This window comes from Lissotriton helveticus, chromosome 11 (assembly GCF_964261635.1).
Source record: "Lissotriton helveticus chromosome 11, aLisHel1.1, whole genome shotgun sequence".
NCBI classification, from domain to species: domain Eukaryota; kingdom Metazoa; phylum Chordata; class Amphibia; order Caudata; family Salamandridae; genus Lissotriton; species Lissotriton helveticus.
The window spans coordinates 1,184,953,270-1,184,969,075 of NC_136072.1; the positions used below are offsets into that span (position 1 = coordinate 1,184,953,270).

Sequence of the window (15,806 nt, forward strand, 5' to 3'; positions counted from 1 at the left end):
CTCTGAGGGTGGTCTTGGGGTCGGTGTGGATCTGGAAGTGCAGGTGCTCGGCGGGTGTGAGGGTGTCGTCGGTACCCAATACCAGGGCTTTAAGTGGGATGAAAAAACTGTGGGGTCCCTCAATGGGTCATGGCCCCAATGTAATTAAGAGTGTAGCTTAAAAACATGTAAGGTAAAAATCTGTGCTTAGCATAGTGTGCCGCCCGACTTGTATTTTGCTGTTTCTGTCATTGCATCCAGATATTTGATACAAGTAACATCATAACTACAAGAAGTCAGGACTATTGGCTTTGTCAATGGTTGTTAGTTGCATAAGATAAATAAGCAGCAACTGTGGCTTGTATATAATATTGAAAAAGCTACCACTTAAAGCCCTGGTGACGCCACAGCAATGTTGCTGCCCCTGAGATTCAAAAAGAGAAGAGAAACCCAGAGAGAAAATGACTTTTTAAAGGATTCCCTTTCCTCTACAACGCTCACCTGGCATGACGTCATGCGTAACTTATCCACTAGTGAGAAGTGAGCAGTGTGAGCAGCGCACATCAATGTACCTGCTGTCACTGCACGGACCGCCTGTGCCAGGGCAAAAAACAGAGCCCGATTGAGACCCGTGTCGAAGCCCCTTTAAAAAACTGCTGGTGCTCAGTACCGGTGAGACCCGGCCCACTTAAAGCCCGTGGGCTAATACTATGCCATAAAGAGAAGCAGGCCTACTAGGGCAGACTCCCCTCCCGGCGCTAGTGTGATTGGTGCAAGCTCTTTGCAGTGCGCTTCCAGGCACTGCACTCCAGGCACTGCGCTTCAGTGCGCATTACACTCTGGTGTCCGCTGGGACGCCCAAGTAAGGGGTAGCGCGTGCACTCCGGCTCTCTTATTACACCGCTGAGGCCTCCAGCCCTTCCCACTGATTCCCAAGAAAGCGCCTCGTAATGACTGCAGGGCCTGAAGCTGAAACCTTCCGAAATCCTGTGCCAAACCACAGAGCTGCCTCCTGCTGCCTGCCAAAACCTACTTTCGTGATGAATGTTCTGAAACAAGCATTGGCAAACCAAGTGCGTCTGGCCTTGGCTGCAGCCTATTGGTCTTACCAGTGCTTGTTTTGTCTAGTCATTGATTTTGCGAAGCTTCTCTGCTGAGGGGGCTGCTGGGCCCTCGCCACTCCTCTTTCGTGGTCTCAATAAGTACACATTGCCTTGGGTGTTGTTTCTTGAGCAGGAGAAAGAACAATGTGACTGACACAGCAACCGACCAATGGTTGACGAGGGCTGGCTGAAGCCCCATAAGTGCACTCTGTTATTTTAGTAAAATCAGACGGTCTTGGCTAAACCCTGACCTGAAAATGACTGAATTACTACAACCAAACACGACTCTTATCCAACAATGTCCCCCAGTCCCTGCCACCTGCTTCTTATGTCTGCCACCAAACACGAGTTGCTTCTATCACAGAGAAAACAAAAGCATCTACCATGTAATATGACAACCTTATTAAATAACAAAACACACAAGGTGCACTGCTCACTTTGCCACTGGAGTCAAGCTATCCAGGCTGAAGACGGCTGATAGCCAGAAACCGGTCCTAGGATGCTTGATTCCAGTCCAGGGAAGACATGGCTTGGCAGTTCGGGCTGGACTGTTCCCATGAGGCACAGGGTCAAGACTGATTTGCATATGGCCATGTCTGAACTGGGGTGACGTGGTGAGCAAAATAACGATGGATTAAACCCAGATTTTTTACTGGGGGTGAATTTTTTGCCATTGTGCAGCATTCCGTCCGCAACAGAATCTGTCTACAAAAATATCTACTTGTGAACATGACATCAAAAGGCACTTCCCATGTGTTGGCTCCTGGTGATGTCACACCTTTAATTCCAGTCATAGTGTATTTGGAAGGAGGGGTGATGCTGGGTTTGGGCAGCTGTTGACACTTTTTAAGGTAGCTGCTGTTGCAGGGTCCAGAGTTCTGCAGTCATCATGGGTCACACTGCAAGTACCGCACTTGGCAAACACACACACACACACACAGCACACATGCACACACCCACACACCACACACATACACACACCCACACACCACACACCACACACATACACACACACATCACACATACACATACCCACACACCACACACATACACACACACAGCACACATACACACACACACACACACCACACACATACACACACCCACACACCACACACATACACACACCCACACACCACATATACCCACACACCACACACACACACTCACACACAGCACACATACACACACCCACACACCACACACATACACACACCCACACACCACACACATACGCACACACATCACACATACACACCACACACACACACACAGCACACACATACACACCCACACACCTCACACATACACACAGAGCACACATCAACACACATACACACCACACACACACACACAGCACACATACACACCACACACACACACACAGCGCACATACACACCACACACACACCTCACACACACCACCCAGACACACAGAAACAGACACAACATACATACGCACACACCAAATACACACACCATACACACACACCAAATACACACCATACACACACACACCACACACATCACACACCACACACATACATCTGTTGTACCAGTGACCGAATAACCATGTTTCTTTCCTTTCCTTCAGGCTCAGGTCGAAGCCAAGAAGGAGCATGAGGGAGCAGTGCTGCTGCTAGAGGTAAGGCGGCCGCCTTGGAACGCGCTCCGTGCCAGTGGTAAGAGACTGGAGACGTGTGTGTGTCTGTGTGGCGCGTTGGCAAGTTGTAGCCACAGGGTGGACGTTTTGTATATATTTGTGAATCTGTGGACATGCTGGTGCCTCTGGATGGCCTATGGGATGAGACACAAGTCTGACTCCGCCCCAGCGCCCCAGGCCTCGCAGAGGCACCAGTCCGGTTCATGCTGGTCCACTGGCCTCCTAATCTCTGATCTGTTGCAGTCTCTTGATGGAGTCGTTGCTCCACTCCAGGGTCCTCTTTGTAGGTTAGGTGTGCCCATGTCTTCTCGATGGCTCAGCCCTACTGTGCAGTTTGCAGCAACCTTCTGACGTCAGAGCCTGCTGGCCCCTGGCAGCGTGCGCTCAGGCCTTCATCCTTCTGATGTAGAGAATACAAGGACCACACAGGGGGGGGGGTAATGCCATTGACCGACTGTAGACACCCGATGCCCCACCAGGGACAGAAAGCAGTAACACATTACTGCAGAAAGTTTCTAGACTCGCTGCAGCCTTCACAAGACTGGCCTTGTTTCCCTGCTGGAGCTCTGAGCTCTGACACATGTTTCGCTCTGAAGTGTTGTTTTATGATGAGCATATCAGAGCTAGAAGGTCGCCTCGTGGGAAACAAACCCTCAGGAACACCCAGATACTTTCAGATAATGATTCAAACAATAAGCAAAGGCTAAAGCCATTCTATTAATTAAATGGGGGGTCCCTCCCCTGGAGAGTTTGCTAATCTGATCCTCGATGTCCCCTTCTTCCGTACTCTGGTGGTGACGTCCGTAGACCGCAGACGATCGAGTCCAGGATCTGAACAGGTCATCTCCGGCCGCAGGGCCCTCTCTGACCACCATGGGTCACCCCCTACTATCTTCTCACTGTACTGTCACTATCTTCTACCTATCCGTTATCTATCAGACGACCCATAGTCTGCCCACCGGGCTAGTAATCTAACTAGGTAACCCATACATTTGGCCCCCAACCCAAACTCGTCACATTCAACGCTGAAAACCCTCGGTCTACACAGCCGACTCGTAGACTACGCTGCGAACACGTCATTTACAACACACCCTATAATCTGCGTAACACACCACAATCTAAAGCCCTGATGAGCAGTCTAGCCTGAGAGCCCATAACCTACCCACCTAACCTGTAAAATACCCACCCAACCAACTGATCGCCGTACTAGTAATCCCAATACATGACTGCCACCCAGTGAAATGGCGAACCCCTCAATCCGCGTACGCACTCAAATTTCATTGGCCATCTTCTCTATAAACATACACTTACCTAAAACCACCTCCTTGACTGAAGTGACATCATAACGCGAATGAATGCACCTGTGACATCATAACGCGACTGAATGCACCCAGTGACATCATAACACGACTGAATGCACCTGTGACATCATAACGCGACTGACTGCACCCAGTGACATCATAACACGACTGAATGCACTCTGTGACATCATAACGTACCTCAATGCACCCACCCAGTGACATCATAACATGACTGAATGCACTCTGTGACATCATAACACGACTAAATGCACTCTGTGACATCACAACACGACTGAATGCATTCTGTGACATCATAACGCGAGTGAGTGCACCCAGTGACATCATAACGCTTTCACATTACATGGATATCAGATGCCCATGAGCTGAGCATGAGCTGACCATGACTTTTGTATAAAATGTCAATGAGCTGACCAATCTGACCACGACCCGTCCATTAGCTGGCCATGAGCTGACCATGAGCCGTCCATGAGCCATCCATAAACTGGCCTCCCCTTCGGCTTTGGACCACGCTGCGAGGTACCGACAGACAGAGCGGGGCCTTATTCTCCGAGCCGTTGCCGGGTGAGGTGAGGCTATCTTCCCACACATAGTTGGGAAAACTCCCTCCACATTTGCATCATTCAGGAGGATACGGTAGGATGGTCCCTGTGACCACTTTCGTGACCACTTTTGTGACAATCTACAGGCAAAGTATGGTCTGTCAGATTTTCTGTTATGAAGTTCTTTTTCTTTGTGCACTTGTAATAGTGTAATTTGCAGTAGCATACTAGTTAGCTTGGCCCTGACGAATGCCGGTGAATCTCCACCTTAAGGCAGAAACATGTTGGCCAGAATTATTACCAAGCAAAGCAGACAGGGATTTTTTCACACTGTCCTTACACTGTTTTTTAACCTAACGTCCAGGTGAATATTATTAAAATTTCTCTATTCACCTTGACCGCCATTAATATAACACTTCACTTTAAAAATCTTTTTTTTGCACTGCATTCATCGGCTTCACTAGTGGTGAGGACACTTACATTTACTGAACCAAGGCCTAGTGATACAAAGCCAATACCTTGGGCTTTGGGACACAGACCTGGTTCAAGATGTCCTACATGATGAGGCTCCGCCACGTGGGTGGGCTGATAGGACTTAAACTACTATGTTGAGTGTCTCTCCATCACGTGATAGCTGATGCACTGCACTCGTGTTGTGCCGAGTCTGGTGATAGTCTTTTGAACTCAGCTAGTTCAGACCTTCAAGTTTCATTGTTGCTTATGTAGTTTGACTGGGGGTATTAACTTGAATGGTCGTTAAATATAGTCCCTCTGACCCTCCTCTGAAAGTTGTTGTTTCCCCATCCATAAACTGTCCATGAGCCATCCATAAACTGTCCATAAGCCATCCATGAGCCGTCCATGAGCCATCCATGAGCCGTCCATGAGCCGTCCATGAGCCATCCATGAGCCGTCCATGAGCTGTACATGAGCCGTCCATGAGCCATCCATGAGCCATCCATGAGCCGTCCATGAGCTGTCCATGAGCCATCCATGAGCTGACCATGAACCATCCATGAGCTGTCCATGACCCGTCCATGAGCCATCCATAAACTGTCCATGAGCCATCCATGAGCCGTCCATGAGCCATCCATGAGCCATCCATGAGCCGTGCATGAGCTGTACATGAGCCGTCCATGAGCCATCCATGAGCCATCCATGAGCCGTCCATGAGCCGTCCATGAGCTGACCATGAACCATCCATGAGCTGTCCATGACCCGTCCATGAGCCATCCATAAACTGTCCATGAGCCATCCATAAACTGTCCATAAGCCATCCATGAGCCTTCCATGAGCTGTCCATGAGCCGTCCATGAGCCATCCATGAGCCATCCATGAGCCGTCCATGAGCTGTCCATGAGGCGTCCATGAGGCGTCCATGAGCCATCCATGAGCCATCCATGAGCCATCCATGAGCCGTCCATGAGCTGTCCATGAGCCATCCATGAGCCGTCCATGAGCCATCCATAAACTGTCCATGAGCCGTCCATGAGCTGGCCTTGCGCTTTCCATGACGTGTCCACGAGCACATCACGGATGGTTCATGGCCACCACGAGGCCTCTGTGCGCCTTTGTTTGCTGTCCACGTGTCTCCATGTCCTTGGGGTCCATGAAGACATCACATAAGGAGGCGAATATGGAACAAATAGCTCTGCCCATTGCCCTATCCACTGAAACAAGCATTGGTAGAGGCAGCCGGTCTCGCCTGTATTGCAATGGTTGTTCTCTTTGCAATCACATAAAGTACTACAACCCATCCCAAGTGGTTGCTGGTGTGTTAACGAGCAGTGCACGCCGCTGCAATCATGGGCTGCCATCTTGAAATATTTTTTTTCATTTACTTTATGATGAAAACCTTTCTTAGATGGCCGTTAGTGTGTCAGAGTGCATATTTCTTGTGATTGGACATCTTGGAATGATAAATTAATATGAAACAATGGCCACTTTTGAAACATATATTGTAAAATACAGTGTGCAGGAGATGTCAAGCTAGTAAAAATAACTGAGCCAACTGGTAGCAGTGGGCGATTGCGGAAACCTCACAAAAAATACATTTAAAAAAAAATTGCCAACCAGGGAAGGAAGAGAGAGCTCAGGGCACAAAGCCCGGAAGGGAAGGTCAAATGGATAAAGGGAAAGCAGAATAAAAAGTAGCTCTCTGATGTCAGCAGTGGATTAATACAACTCATCCAGTCAGAAAAGATGGTAAAGAAGACAAATTCCAGGGAGAACTTAAAAATTGGCAATAAAGCCATCCAGTGACGAGCAAGGCAGTGCCTGAAGCCCACTCTAAAGTTATGTCAACCTATGGGATGGAAGGCAAGAGTTGGTTAAAGCTGTCAGTAGTGAGACCCCAAAAGATCTAGCTTCCATTGCCATCATGGCATGTGGCAGCAGACACCGGCAGCCATGTTACATGACGTCAGAGAAGCAACACACAGAGTATTGAACACAGCCAATTGGATTCAAGGACTCGATCTAAGGAATGTCGCTTAAAATCGAGCTTCCTCAGGGAATGAATCTTATAAAAGAGCCATTTCACAATAAGTCCGTCAAGACTAGTATGATGCATCGCGGAACACGAACTACACTTACCACAGTCCTTAGGGGCGATCCCGCTGGTGTGTGAGTAGTGTGCGACCCCACCCCCATTTGTAATGTTAAAGCTCCCTCGAGCAGTTGGCTGACGAGCCTGGGACCCCGCACCTGTGCACCTGAGTGGTACTAAACCTGGCAATATTTGGCAGCCACCGGCAACCCCAGAACACGGCCTAATCCCTGCTGATGAGGGGTAAATGCCCCGAAACACGTGTCCAGGATGGTGAAGATAGCGAAGATAGCAGAGAATCGAAAGAAGATGCATCGCGGAACACGAACTACACTTACCACAGTCCTTAGGGGCGATCCCGCGGGTGTGTGAGTAGTGTGCGACCCCACCCCCAATTGTAAGACTAGTAAGATGAACGTACACCAGGCAGCACCGTCCGTGCATGACACTCATGGAGCATGTAAGCCAAAAATAAGATGGTCACCATACCCTGAACACGTAGTGCACGTAGCGAGTTTTTCCTCAATAATTCCCAAAAATAGCCGTCCGAGCCTTGCTCAGCAAAACGTCTGACCTGATTAATGGCACATGTGCCAGCGGCAGCCATGTCGTGTCCTCTTAGGGAGACAGCCTTGTGTGCTGCGCACACACATATCAAGAAGACACACAGTCTGGGTAGGGAGGGCTCTGCTGAGACACATTGGATTCCACCCCTGCAGGGGGCGCTGTGAGGGCTCAGAGCTTCTGCCCCCTGCCCAGGGGGAGACGAGGCTCGAACCGAGGTGCTGGCGGCTTGTTTCTCAAACACAGCCTCACAGATGTTGCCGACACCCGCCTTGTTGATGGGAATCGATAATGTGTTCAGACGCTACGATTCCTCCTAATTGAAAAACCACAGGGCGGATATTGATCAGCGGATTGCACAGAACATTTTTGCACAAAAATTCATCAGGTTTGATTAATTCCTCGTATATCAATAATCCTGGAGTAAGAGACACGAGACGCGTTAGCGACTCAGTGAAGCACAGGGCACATATGAGGCATCCGACACATGTCCTGTATAAGGCATACGACGCATGTCTGGTATGAGGCATCCGACACATGTCCTGTATGAGGCATCCGACACATGTCCGGTATGAGGCATCCGACGCATGTCTGGTATGAGGCATCCGACGCATGTCCGGTATGAGGTATCCGACGCATGTCCGGTATGAGGCATCCGGCACATGTCCTGTATGAGGCATCTGACACATGTCCTGTATGAGGCATCCGACACATGTCCTATATAAGGCATACGACACATGTCTGGTATGAGGCATCCGACACATGTCCGGTATGAGGTATCCGACGCATGTCCGGTATGAGGCATCCGACACATGTCCTGTATGAGGCATCTGACACATGTCCTGTATGAGGCATCCGACACATGTCCTATATAAGGCATACGACACATGTCTGGTATGAGGCATCCGACACATGTCCGGTATGAGGCATTCGACACATGTCCTGTATGAAGCATCCAACACATGTCTGGTATGAGGCATCCGACGCATGTCCTGTATGAAGCATCCAACACATGTCCGGTATGAGGCATCTGACACATGTCCGGTATGAGGCATCCGACACATGTCCGGTATGAGGCATCCGACGCATGTCCGGTATGAGGCATCCGACGCATGTCTGGTATGAGGCATCCGACACATGTCCGGTATGAGGCATCTGACACATGTCCGGTATGAGGCATCCGACGCGTCCTGTATGAGGCATCCGACACATGTCCTGTATGAGGCATCCGACGCGTCCTGTATGAGGCATCCGACACATGTCCTGTATGAGGCATCCGACGCGTCCTGTATGAGGCATCCGACACATGTCCTGTATGAGGCATCCGACACATGTCCGGTATGAGGCATCCAACGCATGTCCTGTGTGAGGCATCTGACACATGTCCTGTATGAGGCATCTGACACATGTCCGGTATGAGGCATCCAATCCATGTCCGGTATGAGGCATCCAATGCATGTCCGGTATGAGGCATCCGACACATGTCCTGTATGAGGCATCCAATGCATGTCCTGTATGAGGCATCCGACACATGTCCTGTATGAGGCATCCGACGCGTCCTGTATGAGGCATCCGACACATGTCCGGTATGAGGCATCTGACACATGTCCGGTATGAGGCATCCGACACATGTCCGGTATGAGGCATCCGACGCATGTCCGGTATGAGGCATCCGACGCATGTCTGGTATGAGGCATCCGACACATGTCCGGTATGAGGCATCCGACACATGTCCGGTATGAGGCATCCGACGCGTCCTGTATGAGGCATCCGACACATGTCCTGTATGAGGCATCCGACGCGTCCTGTATGAGGCATCCGACACATGTCCTGTATGAGGCATCCGACGCGTCCTGTATGAGGCATCCGACACATGTCCTGTATGAGGCATCCGACACATGTCCGGTATGAGGCATCCAATCCATGTCCGGTATGAGGCATCCAATGCATGTCCGGTATGAGGCATCCGACACATGTCCTGTATGAGGCATCCAATGCATGTCCTGTATGAGGCATCCGACACATGTCCTGTATGAGGCATCCGACGCGTCCTGTATGAGGCATCCGACACATGTCCGGTATGAGGCATCCGACACATGTACTGTATGAGGCATCCGACGCATGTCCTGCATGATGCATCCGACACATGTCCGGTATGAGGCATCCGACACATGTCCGGTATGAGGCATCCGACACATGTCCGGTATGAGGCATCCGACACATGTCCTGTATGAGGCATCCGACGCGTCCTGTATGAGGCATCCGACACATGTCCGGTATGAGGCATCCAACACATGTCCTGTATGAGGCATCCAACGCATGTCCTGCATGATGCATCTGACACATGTCCAGTATGAGGCATCCGACACATGTCCTGTATGAGGCATCCGACACATGTCCGGTATGATGCATCTGACACATGTCCAGTATGAGGCATCCGACACATGTCCTGTATGAGGCATCCGACACATGTCCCGTATGAGGCATACGACACATGTCCTGTATGAGGCATCCAACACATGTCCAGTATGAGGCATCCAACACATGTCCAGTATGAGGCATCCAACACATGTCCGGTATGATGCATCTGACACATGTCCAGTATGAGGCATCCGACACATGTCCGGTATGATGCATCTGACACATGTCCAGTATGAGGCATCCGACACATGTCCTGTATGAGGCATCCGACGCATGTCTGGTATGAGGCATCCGACACATGTCCGGTATAATGCATCTGACACATGTCCAGTATGGGGCATGCGACACATGTCCTGTATGAGGCATCTGACACATGTCTGGTATGAGGCATCCAAGACATGTCCGGTATGAGACATCTGACACATGTCTGGTATGAGGCATCCGACGCATGTCCTGTATGAAGCATCCAACACATGTCGGGTATGAGGCATCTGACACATTCCTGTATGAGGCATCTGACACATGTCTTTATGAGGCATCCAACACATTCCTGTATGAGGTATGTGACACATGTTCAGTATGAGGCATTCAACACATGTCTGTTATGAGGCATCCGACGCATGTCCTGTATGAAGCATCCAACACATGTCCGGTATGAGGCATCCAACACATCCCTGTATGAGGCATCTGACACATGTCCGGGATGAGGCATCCAACACATTCCTGTATGAGGCATCTGACACATGTCCGGAATGAGGCATCCAACCTATGTCCGGTATGAGGCATCCGACACATTCCTGTATGAGGCATCCAACACATGTCCGGTATGAGGCATCTGACACATGTCCTTTATGAGGCATCCAACACATGTCCTGTATGGGGCATCCAACACATTCCTGTATGAGGCATCTGACACATGTCCGGTATGAGGCATCTGGTATGAGGCATCCGACACATGTCCTGTATGAGGCATCCGACACAGTCCTGTATGAGGCATCCAACACATGTCCAGTATGACACATCTGACACATGTCTGGTATGAGGCATCCAACACATGTCTGGTATGAGGCATCGGACGTATGTCCTGTATGAATCATTCAACACATGTCCGGTATGAGGCATCTGACACATGTCCGGTATGAGGCATCCAACACATGTCCGGTATGAGGCATCCGACACATTCCTGTATGAGGCATCCAACGCATGTCCTGTATGAGGCATCTGACACATGTCCGGTATGAGGCATCCAACACATGTCCGGAATGATGCATCTGACACATGTCCAGTATGAGGCATCCGACACATGTCCTGTATGAGGCATCCGACGCATGTCTGGTATGAGGCATCCGACACATGTCCGGTATGATGCATCTGACACATGTCCAGTATGAGGCATCCGACACATGTCCTGTATGAGACATCTGACACATGTCTGGTATGAGGCATCCAACACATGTCCGGTATGAGACATCTGACACATGTCCGGTATGAGGCATCCAACACATTCCTGTATGAGGCATCCAACGCATGTCCGGTATGAGGCATCCAACACATTCCTGTATGAGGCATCCAACACATTCTTGTATGAGGCATCTGACACATGTCCTGTATGAGGCATCTGACACATGTCTGTATGAGGCATCCAACACATTCCTGTATGCGGCATCTGACACATGTCCGGGATGAGGCAACCAACACATTCCTGTATGAGGCATCCGACACAAGTCCTGTATGAGGCATCAGACACATGTCCTGTATGAGGCAACTGGCACATGTATGTATGAGGCATCCAACACATTCCTGTATGAGGCATCTGACACATGTCTGGGATGAGGCATCCAACACATTCCTGTATAAGGCATCTGACACATGTCCGGTATGAGGCATCCAACACATGTCTGTTATGAGGCATCCGACGCATGTCCTGTATGAAGCATCCAACACATGTCCGGTATGAGGCATCTGACACATGTCCGGTATGAGGCATCCGATGCATGTCCGGTATGAGGCATCCAACACATTCCTGTATGAGGCATCCAACGCATGTCTGGTATGAGGCATCCAACACATTCCTGTATGAGGCATCCGACACATTCCTTCATGAGGCATCTGACACATGTCCTGTATGAGGCATCTGACACATGTCTGTATGAGGCATCCAACACATTCCTGTATGAGGCATCTGACACATGTCCGGGATGAGGCATCCAACACATTCCTGTATGAGGCATCCGACACATGTCCTGTATGAGGCATCCGACACATGTCCTGTATGAGGCATCCGACACATGTCCTATATGAGGCATCCAACACATTCCTGTATGAGGCATCTGACACATGTCCAGTATGAGGCATCCGACACAATCCTGTATGAGGCATCCGACACATGTCCGGTATGAGACTTCCGACACATGTCCTATATGAGGCATCCGACACATGTCCTGTATGAGGCATCCGACACAGTCCTGTATGAGGCATCCAGCACATGTCCAGTATGACAAATCTGACACATGTCCGGTATGAGGCATCCAACACATTTCTGGTATGAGGCATCCGACGTATGCCCGTTATGATCACTGACACATGTCCAGTATAAGGTTTCTGATGCATGACCACTATGAGGCATCTGACACATATCCGGTATGAGGCATATGATGCTTGTCCGGTATGAAGCATCAGACACATGTCCGGTATGAGGCATCCGACGCATGTTCGGTTTGAGGCATCCGATGCATCTCCGTGTGTGGCATCCGACACATGTCCAGTATCAGGCATCCAGCACATGTCTGGTATGAGACATCCATCACATGTCCAGTATGAGGCATCTGAAGCATGTCCGTTATGAGACACCTGACACATGTCCTGTATGAGGCATCCGACGCATGTCCAGTATGCGGCATCCAACGCACGTCCGGAATGAAGCATCCAACACATGTCCAGTATGAGACATGCAAATAGTCTGGTATGAGGTATCCGACGCATGTCCAAAATGAGGCATCCAATTCATGACCACTATGAGTCATCCGACGCATGACCACTATGCGGCATTTGACAAATGTCTGGTATGATACATCCGACACATGTCCGGAATGAAGCATCCAACATATGTACTGTATGAGACATCCAATACGTCTGTTATGAGACATCCAACGCATGCCCAGTATGAGGCATCCGATGCATGACCACTATGAGGAATCGGAGGCATGACCACTATGCAGCATCCGACAAATGTCTGGTATGAGGTATCAAACATATGTCCGGTATGAGGCATCTGAAACATGTCCAGTATTAGGCCTCTGACACTTGTCCGGTATGAGGCACCCGACACATGTCCAGTATGAGGCATCGGACACATGTCCAGGAGGAGGCATCGGACACATATCTGGTATGAAGCATCCAACACATGTCCTGTATGACACATCTGACACATGTCTGGTATGAGGCATCCGACACATGTCTGGTATGAGGCATCAGACGTATGTCCTGTATGAATCATTTAACACATGTCCGGTATGAGGCTTTTGACACATGTCCGGTATGAGGCATCCAACGCATGTCCGGTATGAGGCATCCGACACATTCCTGTATGAGGCATCCAACGCATGTCCGGTATGGGCCATCCGACACATTCCTGTATGAGGCATCCGACACATGTCCGGTATGAGGCATCCGACACATGTTCTGTATGAGGCATCCAACACATTCCTGTATGAGGCATCTGACACATGTCCGATATGAGGCATCCAACACATTCCTCTATTAGGCATCCAACACATGTCTGGTATGAGGCATCCGACACGTCCTGTATGAGGCATCCAACACATTCCTGTATGAGGCATCCAACACATGTCCGGTATGAGGCATCCGACACATGTCCTGTATGAGGCATCCGACACATGTCCTGTATGAGGCAATCAACACATTCCTGTATGAGGCATCTGACACATGTCCGGTATGAGGCATCCGACACAATCCTGTATGAGGCATCCGACACATGTCTGGTATGAGGCATTGGACGTATGTCCTGTATGAATCATTCAACATATGTCCGGTATGAGGCATTTGACACATGTCCGGTATGAGGCATCCAATGCATGTCCGGTATGAGGCATCTGACACATTCCTGTATGAGGCATCCAACGCATGTCCGGTATGAGCCATCCGACACATTCCTGTATGAGGCATCCGACACATGTCCGGTATGAGGCATCCGACACATGATCTGTATGAGGCTTCCAACACATTCCTGTATGAGGCATCTGACACATGTCCGATATGAGGCATCCAACACATTCCTCTATTAGGCATCCAACACATGTCCGGTATGAGGCATCCGACACGTCCTGTATGAGGCATCCAACACATTCCTGTATGAGGCATCCAACACATGTCCGGTATGAGGCATCCGACACATGTCCTGTATGAGGCAATCGACACATTCCTGTATGAGGCATCTGACACATGTCCGGTATGAGGCATCCGACACAATCCTGTATGAGGCATCCGACACATGTCTGGTATGAGGCATCGGACACATGTCCTGTATGAATCATTCAACACATGTCCGGTATGAGGCATTCAACACAGTCCTGTATGAGGCATCCAGCACATGTCTAGTATGACACATCTGACACACGTCCGGTATGAGGCACCCAACACATTTCTGGTATGAGGCATCCGACGTATGCCTGTTATGATCACCGACACATGTCCAGTATAAGGTATCTGATGCATGACCACTATGAGGCATCTGACACATATCCTGTATGAGGCATATGATGCTTGTCCGGTATAATGCATCAGACACATGTCCGGTATGAGGCATCCGACGCATGTTCAGTTTGAGGCATCCGATGCATCTCCGTGTGTGGCATCCGACGCATGTCCAGTATGAGGCATCCAGCACGTCTGGTATGAGACATCCATCACATGTCCAGTATGAGGCATCTGAAGCATGTCCGGTATGAGACATCCGACACATGTCCTGTATGAGGCATCCGACGCATGTCCAGTATGAGGCATCCGACGCATGTCCGGAATGAAGCATCCAACACATGTCCTGTATGATGCATCTGACACATGTCCAGTATGAGGCATCCGACGCATGTCCGGAATGAAGCATCCAACACATGTCCTGTATGAGGCATCCGACGCATGTCGAGTATGAGGCATCTGACGCATGTCTGAAATGCAGCATCCAAAACATGTCCAGTATGAGACATGCAAATAGTCTGTTATGAGACATCCAACGCATGTCCAGTATGAGGCATCCGATGCATGACCACTATGAGTCATCCGACGCATGACCACTATGCAGCATCCGACAAATGTCTGGTATGAGGTATCCAACATATGTCCGGTATGAGGCATCTGAAACATGTCCAGCATTAGGCCTCTGACACTTGTCCGGTATGAGGCACCCGACACATGTCCAGTATGAGGCATCCGACACATGTCCAGGAGGAGGCATCGGACACATATCTGGTATGAAGCATCCATCACATGTCCTGTATGAGGCATGCAACACATACTTGCTACAGAACCTGGAACCCTACATACATTCATACACTCGCTATAGAACCTGGAACCGTGCATACACTCATACACTCGCTACAGAACCTGGAACCGTGCATACACCTGTACACTTGCTATGGAACCTGGAACCAT

The 15,806-nt window shown here is 49.8% G+C and overlaps 2 protein-coding genes across 2 annotated transcripts in view; one reads left to right on the forward strand and one right to left on the reverse strand.

Annotated features, from left to right (window-relative positions):
* Positions 1–15,806, forward strand: part of RIMBP2 (RIMS binding protein 2) — a 1,305,415-nt gene that overhangs the window by 750,594 nt on the left and 539,015 nt on the right. The window contains exon 7 of the mRNA XM_078668014.1: positions 2,677–2,727. Coding sequence (XP_078524140.1) covers positions 2,677–2,727 — 51 coding nt within the window. The remainder of the gene's footprint in view (positions 1–2,676; positions 2,728–15,806) is intronic.
* LOC144792069 (uncharacterized) overlaps positions 1–15,806 on the reverse strand; it is a 172,177-nt gene that overhangs the window by 128,947 nt on the left and 27,424 nt on the right. The window lies entirely within an intron of this gene.